Source organism: Cucurbita pepo, chromosome 6 (genome assembly GCF_057944985.1).
Source record: "Cucurbita pepo subsp. pepo isolate OVF chromosome 6, ASM5794498v1, whole genome shotgun sequence".
NCBI lineage: Eukaryota > Viridiplantae > Streptophyta > Magnoliopsida > Cucurbitales > Cucurbitaceae > Cucurbita > Cucurbita pepo.
Genome location: NC_141803.1, coordinates 10,888,358 through 10,897,913, shown reverse-complemented (window position 1 = coordinate 10,897,913; position 9,556 = coordinate 10,888,358). Strand labels below are relative to the sequence as shown.

General features: G+C 36.4%; 1 protein-coding gene across 1 annotated transcript; it reads right to left on the bottom strand.

The window, feature by feature from the left end:
- Positions 1–1,576: 1,576 nt before the first annotated feature.
- On the bottom strand, positions 1,577–6,143 carry LOC147792304 (uncharacterized). The gene is made up of 3 exons (XM_087125037.1): positions 6,054–6,143; positions 1,934–2,157; positions 1,577–1,841 (listed from the first exon to the last, which is right to left on the bottom strand). The coding sequence occupies exons 1-3, from the start codon at positions 6,141–6,143 to the stop codon at positions 1,577–1,579; spliced, it is 579 nt and encodes a 192-aa protein (XP_086981163.1).
- Between the last annotated feature and the right edge of the window lie 3,413 nt (positions 6,144–9,556).

The following is a 9,556-nucleotide window of genomic DNA, read 5'->3' as shown; positions in this document are numbered from 1 at the left end:
TTTTTTTTTTTTTTTTTTTTTTTATGGTTTATATTAAATTCTTATTTTTGCGGATTCTTCTCTATTTGAACTCATCCCTTCCCCATATTTTTCACAACACAACACACAACTTCCATAAGTTTTTAGGGATTTATACTAAACAAGTTAATGGGATGTGTATTTACTGTTGTACAAACTGTCCACACGTGCAAGTATGAACCTACCAATCGGTTCGCACACCTCCTAGGCCCTATCATGGTCAGGCGAGCATTCTCTAGAGCTGTTGATGTCGGACACCTGCAAGGCATAGTGACCGTCGTAGCATTATGATTAACATGATGATCATTTTTCTGCCTCGTAGTGTACGTGTCTGTATCATCGTAAAATAGGGGTATTCTTGGATGCATGAACGCACAAGGATGCATGAGATCCCAACATTTTTATTCATTATCATGTAAGACAACCCCTTCCATTTTTCCTTTGTATCATAATCTTTATCATAGTTTCCTTACATAAATTGCGGTTGTGCATTATGTCCACACATTTTTGTCGTATATCATTCATATTATGCATCGTGTCATACCATGTCATATCACACATACATCATATCATCAGCATATCATGTACAATATCGCCAAATGTGTTATACAATAATATTTATCATATCATCAGTACATCATCATATCACGTGTCATAACATTCACGTATCATCTCATAGTCACGTTGTATCACGAACATATCATGGACTTATCATCTCGTAAACATATCATAGTCATATTGTTTTGTAAATACATCGCAGTCATATTCTTTTATAAACATATCATGGTCATATCATTTCATAAATGTATCATAGTTATGTCATTTCATAAACATATTCTTATCATATCGTTTCATAAATATATCATCGTCATCTCATTTCACAAACACATCTTAGTCATACCATTTTCTAAATGTATCCTAGTCTTATCGTTTCATAAACATACTCTAGCCATATCATTTCATAAACATATCCTAGTCGTGTCGTTTCCTAAACGTATCGTAGTCATATCGTTTCATAAACATATCCCAGTCGTATCATTTCATAAAGATATCTTAGTCATATCGTTTCATGCACACACCATAGTCACATTGTTCCGTAAACATTTCACACATGTCAAGCATATATCACGTATAGAACCACGAGACACATGTCATGATACAAACATCAACTTTTAACCAAACCGTTAGTAAGGTCACTTACTTGGTTTGCATTAGCAGGTGTTCTCCTTACACTCGAGTACAATTGACTATGTGAATTTTATTTCCCGACCTTAAGGTAAGTGCTACATATTAATTTATGCCATATTACTCGGTTCAAAACTACAAAATAATTTTTTTTTTACAATTATTATAGGTTACCACTACTTTAAAAGAGTTGAGTTTGACTTATGTCGAGGTTGAAAATGAAAAATGTTGTCATACGTTAATCAAAAGTTAAAATAAAACCTCATACAATTATGCTATAATTTTACTTATGAACATTCCTTGGAATATCATATTCACAAGTAAGTCCTTACTTAATAGTCAATCATTATTATTCTACCCAAAGAAAGAAATTTCATGCGTTGTTCTTACGAGCCTCAACACTGTCTCTGTTTTCCTCTATTTCATCAAAGTAGTCCTCTCGAGCATTTCCAGCCAACATTAAGGCAGCCAACAAGAAGAGGGATGAATCAAGGGATAGAAATGCACCCCCACCCAAAAGACCAGTCATAGCGATCTGGCATGCTGTCTCAAGATTGTGATGAACGTTGCGAGTCAAGTGAATTTGCTCGGCGATTGTAGGCCATACGAGCAAAGTTATAGCCAATCCAATTGTGAACCTGCAAACACAGAGTAAAGGATGATAACGTTTCGAAATCACTTTTTAGGTAACAGTTAAGAGTAAAGGATGTGATTTGGAAAGAGAAGTTACAAGGCAATGTTGAAGAAAATAGAGAAACTGGTGCTCTTAAAAAAGGCACCTCGAGGAACGGATTTTCGTTGGTAAGGATAGAACAAAGAGAACAAAGAGAAGTATCCTGCAATTGAAGAAGCAAGAAGAAACGCAAGGGAAAGATATCCGAGGGCCACAGTTGGGTCCGCTGGATATTGATAGATCACAGTGCCTTTGCTTGGGATGGGAGTTCCAGATGCAAGCTGCCCATAAGCAATCACAACAAGAAAGGACAGTGACCATCAATGAGGGAGCTTGGAAAATTATATGTTATTACATTGGTTGCGAGGTTCTCATCTTGTTGTGATTGTTTCAAATGCACAAATATCTACACAATAAGAATCAAACAATTTGTGTTAGTGAAAAAGTGAGTAATTGAAGGGTTGATAAGAAGATTGTAGTATGAAGAGCAAGAATGCTCTCTATATAGAGAGAATACAAAAAGATATTTAGAAAATCTACTTCAAAATCTTCTGAAAATTGGGTAACAAACATGTAAACAAATCAAAAACTAAATCAACTCCTAGCACGTGATCTTTAACACTCCTCCTTGTTTAGATGTTGTGAACTCCAAGCTTTTTCCTGAACACCCATCTTACTCCCATTATCTTTCTGTTTAAAGGTCGATCAACCAACTCCCTGGTTTTGTTTTTCTCGATCACTGAAAGCTCCTCCTCTGACAGGTGCATCATCAACCAAAGCATCTTGTCGTTCATCTTCAGACTCTTCTTGTCGTTCATCTTCATGCTAATTTAGTCGTTCATCTTTAGACTCTTCTAACATGCTATAAAATATTAAATTGTTTGGTGCATTAGAAATCTGATTCATCTTCGTCAGTTCTTCCAAATTTCATTGCTCATTTGTAACAAACTAATCATCTTGGCTCACAATAACACGAATAGTGTATGGTTGAAAAACTCTGTAAGCTTTGGATATAGTGTTATACCCAACAAGGATGCCAGCTTCTGCCTTTTTGTCAAGCTTATCACGCTTGACCTGTGGAATGTAAGTTAAGCAAAGACACCCAAATACTCTAAGGAACATTAAAGAAGGTTTGTAACCATACCAAACTTCAAATGGTGTCAGGTCATTCACAACTTTTGTTGAAATTCCATTTTGCAAGCACACAACAGTGTTTGCTGCTTTTCCCTAAAAACGTTTTGGAAGATCCTTCTCATGAAGCATGCATCTTGTCATCTCCATTATGAATTATATGAATCCAACAACTGATCACGTGCATGTACCCGAAGTACCGATTACAAGAAGCAAGGTTAAGAAGATTCAAGAGGCCTATACATTGCATCTTCAAAAGCTAGCTAGTGTACCGGTTGAAACAAAGACTTTTGAGCCCAAAAATCTTTATAGCATTAGCATATCAAATCAAGAAGATAATGGAGTGGCGATATTGGAAAGTAATTAGAAGACTTGCCTTTGGTAGTTGAATTACCAATTAAGGAAATTATTAATGCCTTATTTGCTTCATTTTATATTTAATAGCATCTATTAATAGTTTGTATTAATTGCCTTATATTCTTCAATTTGTATTTAATAGCATTTATTAGCATTTATTAGTGGTTGGTGACTGAACTTTATTTTGTTAGGGTTATCTTCTTGGCCTATTTAAAGGCATGTAATATTCATGTTTGGGGGATTTTGTTGAATACAGAAAAAACCTTTGTGTTTTCTTGATACCCTTTTGGTGTTATTCTTTTTCAAACCTTGCTTTAGGTTTGATGTTTAAACCGATTCATTGAATTAGTTTTGATCAAGCTAATTCTAGAGTGAATTGTCTTGGTCTAAGAGTGACCATCATAGATTCCAAGTTCGATCTAAGAGTCATTCATCTTCTAACCAGCTCTTGGTTGGAATCAATCCGTTAAGTTAGCTTTCTCTGTGAGCGTTTTGCAAGGATTCTAGAAGGACCTCTAGCTTTGCAAATTCCAGCATTGTAGGCACTTATCAATGAATCTATTCTCCTTTCACTGACGCCATTCTGTTGAGAAGTGTGTGGTTCTGTCAATTGATGTTCAATTCCAACCCTTCACAAAACCTGTTAAAAGTTTCCGAAGTGTACTCCTTCCATTAATTGACCTTACATTTTGAATCAAGCATGCACTTTCATTCTCAACTCTGGCTTTGAACTTCCAACACATTCTTGTTAGATCATCAATAAAAATAATGTAATAAAGATTACCATTTAATGATGGTGTTCACTGAGGACCACAAAGATCAGTATGAATCAGCTGCAGTTTTTTCGAGGCTCTCCATGCCTGTTTAGGATAGGGTTGCCTACGTTGCTTCCCAAAATTACAAGCATGGCAAAGAGGCATGTCATCATCAATGTCAGCGAGTCCTTCTACCAGCTTCTTTCACTGCATCTGAAGCAAACCTCAATGATGAAAGTGCCCAAGTCCTTTGTGACAAATCTCAGTGGCACTAGCTCTTGATATGATGGCCGTCAGATTTACAGTGAAGCTTTTTCCTCTCATTTTGACATTGAACAAGTCATTTCCACTAGCATCTCCGATCCAAGAACTGCTTATTCTCAAACAACACTTTATAGTCTTTATCAAGTAACTGACCAGCACTTAAGAGATTTTGATCAATTTTAGGTATAAATAAAACATATGGAATAAATTTTGTACTTGTTATAGCTACTGTGCTTTTTCTCTTGACTTCTAAGTGTTCACCATTGCCAATCATCACTCTCTTGACTTCAGTGTCTCTTAATTCCTCAAAAAACTTCTTGTCATATGTCATATGACATATGATTTGTGCACCCACTGTCAATCAACCAGTTCTCGCTTGATTCTTTGCCTGAGGAACAAGTTACCACAAACAATTGATCTTCTTCTTCTTGATTAGCTACCTATGCATCTATTTCTTTCACCTGATCTTTGGCGTTGCAGATCACAGCTTCATATCCAAGCTGATTGCATTTGGAGCATTTGGCGTCAGATTTTCTCTAACACTTGTATGGTGGATGACCTTTCTTCTCACTATGGCGGCAAGGTGGATATGATTTTCTTGAAACCTCCTCCTTTTGTCTTCTAATAATTGGCAGATGAATCTCCATTCGTCGATTGGTTTTTGAAAATTTTCTTATTTTTATACCTGTTGTTGTCTTGATGCTTGATAGGTAAGGCATCTTCAATCACCCCTTCTTGCCTCATAGACCTCCTTTGCTCTTGTGCTTGTAAAGCATTCAAGAGCTCTGTAAGAGAAATCTTTGATAGGTTTTGGTGTTCTCCAGAGTAGTAATGGTGGCTTCAAATTTCTCTGGAACAGTGACCAACAGCTTTTCAACGATCCAGGAATCATTTATCATAGAACCAAACAATCTCACATTGTTGGCAATGCTGAGAAATCTGTCAGAGTACTCTTTCACTGACTCAGACTCCTTCATCTTCTGCAGCTCGAAATCCCTAATCAAATTTAGGACCTTCATTCCCCGAATCCTCTCATCTCCTTCATATTCAGCCTTGAAGATAATCCCAAATTTCCTTTGCTGTTTTGAGAGACATTATTCGCATGAGATCATTTGAGATACTGCTGCAAATAGGCAAGCTTTTGTCTTTGATTGTTTTTGTCGTCTTTTTCTTCTGTGCTTTGATTTGTTCTACAGTAAGATTTGCTGGAAGTGGAGGGACCTCGTAATCCTCTTCTATTGCGTCTCACAGATCCAAAGCCTCCAAATAAGTCTCCATACGAACTGCCCACATTTGATAACTATCTCCATCGAAGACTGATGTGCAATAACTGAAAAACTAGATTCACCTTCCATTTTGATCTCACAGATCCCTTAAGAAGATAGCTTTGATACCAATTGTTAGTGAAAAAGTAAGTAATCTAATGGTTGACAAGAACATTGTATTATGAAGAACAAGAATGCTCTATATATGGAGAGAATACAAAAAAATATTTAGAAAATCTACCTACAAATCTAAAGAAAATCGGGTAACAAACAAGTAAACAAATAAAAAACTAAATCAAATCAAAACTAAATCAACCCCTAACTATAAGGAGATTTAATCAGATACTAACTGACATCAATCTAAGCAAATACGTGATCTTTAACAATTTATGAACATAAGCTTACCTTCTTGTTCTCAGCTACGACTCCAAATATAAAGGATTTCACACCTAAAGTTGCGACAGTAAGAGACATTATCTTGACAGACACGACCATTGATCTGAAGATAAATGTTACAAAAGAATTTTCAGAAAAATGGGCAAGAGAACGGGAAGACTATGGAATGAGATTAGTGAATGCTTGATATTTATAGTGCTCAGTATCGTCCAATGCATATCCTGAAATCATGAATTAGAAATTAAAATATGGAAATAAACAGATTTTCTTTTGATTTTTTTTTTTTTTTTTTTTTTTTTAGGAATTATATGAACAAATTACCAATCTGGGTGTAAATCAGTTATGCATGCTCTTATTGCCAAAAAGAAAATTGGCTTCATTGATGGCACTATTGAAGAACCGTCTCAAAATGCAAATTCAACCGAATTTGAACACTGAAATCAGTTCAACGCCAAGATAGCTCATCAAGTGTGGGTTGATCTTCACGATCAATTCTCACAAAAGAATGCTCCAGCAATTTTTCAGATACAAAAGTCGATAATAATGATGTCACAGGGAACCATGGCACTGTCAGCATACTTCACCAAGCTCAAAGCACTCTGGGATGAATTGGAAGCGTACCGCATGTTGAACACAACTCTCTGTGGGAAACACTCGCACTCTTTATTAAGACCAATCGAGAAGAGAATACAAGACACTTTGTAGAATACTACTACTTTATAATGCTTGAGATTTCTTGGGATGAAACACTAGGTAGGGTTGAGGGGTATTTATACTATACCCTACGCAATCTAGACCTAACAAATGTAAATATTTTTCCTAAAATATCGAGATCGCTTTCGTGAAACATCTAGTATATTTCCTAAAATCTCTACTAAAATAAATATATAATGGGCTCGTACAATTATTGGGCTTGACTCTATTGGGCTAGTGATAATATTTTAACACTTCCCCTGAGCACTAGTCCTCAATCGCCGCACCATGTTAAGCTGACAGAGAAAACTCTCATGTTTGCCCGTATTCGACTCTTTTGTAAACAAGTCTGCCACTTGGTCATCTGTCTTGATCTGCTACATCTCGATTTCTTCCTTTAGGACCTTCTCTCTAATGAAATGGTACTGCACCTCCACATGCTTTGTTCTACCAATTTTCTACTAGATGAATCGCAGATTGGTTGTCGCAAAGAAGTGATATTGGATACTCAATTTTCTGGTGCAAATCTTCCATTAAGAGTTTCAACCATGTACTTTCCTGAGCTGCTCCAGCCGCTACTCTATACTTTGCTTCTATAGTTGATAATGATACTGTTGGTTGTCTCTTGCTACACCAAGAAATTGTTCCTGAACCAAACTTGAACACATACCTAGTGGTTGACCTCCGAGTATCGTGGTCTTCTGCATAGTCAGCATCACAGTATCCAACTAGCTTGCAGTCTTTGCTTCTTTTGTACAAAAGACCATAGTCGATTACACCTTTGACATATCTCAAGATACGTCGAATTGCATCCAAATGAGGCTTATTTGGACTTTGCATGTACCGACTCATAACCCCAACTGCATAAGAAGTATCAAGCCGAGTTAAAGTTAGGTAGAGTGCATTTTAAGCACTCTACATAGAACACCATTTTAACTACTGTTTATATTATAAATAGAACACCATCACCGTTGTTATCTAACAAGACACCCTTTGAAGCACTCTACAAACGACCACCTACATTTCACCATCTTAAAGTTTTTGGTTGTATGTTATGCAATTGTAGTACACCCTAAGCAAAAATTTGATCCTCGGGCAATTTCTTGTGTTTTCATAGGATATCCTTGTGGTCATAAAGGTTACAAGTTGTATGACAAGCAATCTTAAAATAAAAACTTTATCAGTCGTGATGTTAAATTTTAGGACGATGATTTTCCTTTTTCATTAGCTTCACAAACTTTGACATTAGCTCCTTCAACTCCCATTTTACCACTTCATGATTCATCCTACTCAAACATCCATTCTAGTCCTCCCCCACCTTCTATTCCTTCACTACTATATCGTTGACCCTCTGCCTTCTATTCCTTCTCCAGATTCACCCACTAATTCTAATTTTATCCCACTGATACATCAATTCCACTCTGACGTTCTACGCGTACCAAATAGCCTCCAGCTTGTTATAATGATAATAAGATGTCTTCTGGAGACAATCATTTAACCTCTAGCTCAAGTCCCTACACTGGCACCAGGTACTCCCTTCATGATTACCTTTCATTCTCCCATTTTTCACATACTCAACGTGCTTTTCTAGCTCTTATTACAGCCTAGACAGAACCTAAAACCTATAATGAGGCAGTTGGTGACCCATTACGGCAGCAGGCTATGAATGATGAAATTACAGCTTTGGAACGTAATCATACTTGGTCTCTCGTTCCTCTACCACCTGGCCATAAAGCTATTTGCTATCATTGGGTGTACAAGATTAAACACAACTTTGATAGTTCTACTGAACGTTATAAAGCTCGACTAGTAGCAAAGAGACACACTCAGGTTGAAGGTGTTGATTACAAAGAGACGTTTTCTCCTACAGCGAAACTTACTACACCTCGTTGCTTACTCACTATTGTTGCTGCTCAAAAATGGTTTTCTCATCAGTTGAATGTTCAAAAAGCCTTTCTCCATGGTAACCTAGACGATATGTTTTTACCACCAGGTATTCGCCGACAGGGGGGGAATATAGTATGTCGGCTCCATAAATCTCTTTATGGTTTAAAAATGGCTTCTTGCAATTGGTTTTCCATATTCTCTACCACTACACAAAATGTAGGGTACACGCAGTCCAAAGCAGATTACTCTTTATTTATTAAGAGTAAAGGTACTTCTTTCACTGCAACTCTTATCTATGTTGATGATATTCTGTTGACAACCAATGATCTCAAAGAAATTCAACATCTCAATACTAGTTTACTCGAGAAATTCCTTATCAAAGATTTAGGGAATTTGAAATATTTTCTAGGCATTGAATTTTCTAGGTCTAGAAAAAAAAAAATTTATCTCTCAAAGGAAGTATGCTCTAGACATTTTTCAAGACACATGTCTTACAAGAGCACGTCCAGAAAGATTTCCTATGGAGCAAAATCTGAAACTTTATCTAACAGAAGGAGAGAAGTTGAATGATCCAAGTAAATACAGACAGTTGATTGACAGATTAATATATTTATCAATTACTAGGCCTGACATAGTGTACTCAGTTTGTATGCTTAGTCAATTTATGCATGAACCAAGAAAACCACATTGGGAGGCAGCTCTTTAAGTTATGAGATACATCAAAGGTACTCCTGGTCAAGAACTTCTACTACCATATGAAAACAACTTAAGATTACAAGCATATCGCGATTCAGACTAGGGTGGTTGTCGAACTTCTAGACAGTCAATTTATGGGTTCTGCATTTTCCTTGGAAATTCAATTATTCCTTTGAAGTCTAAAAAACAAATCAATGTGTCCAGATCATCAGCATAAGTCGAGTATCGAGCTATGG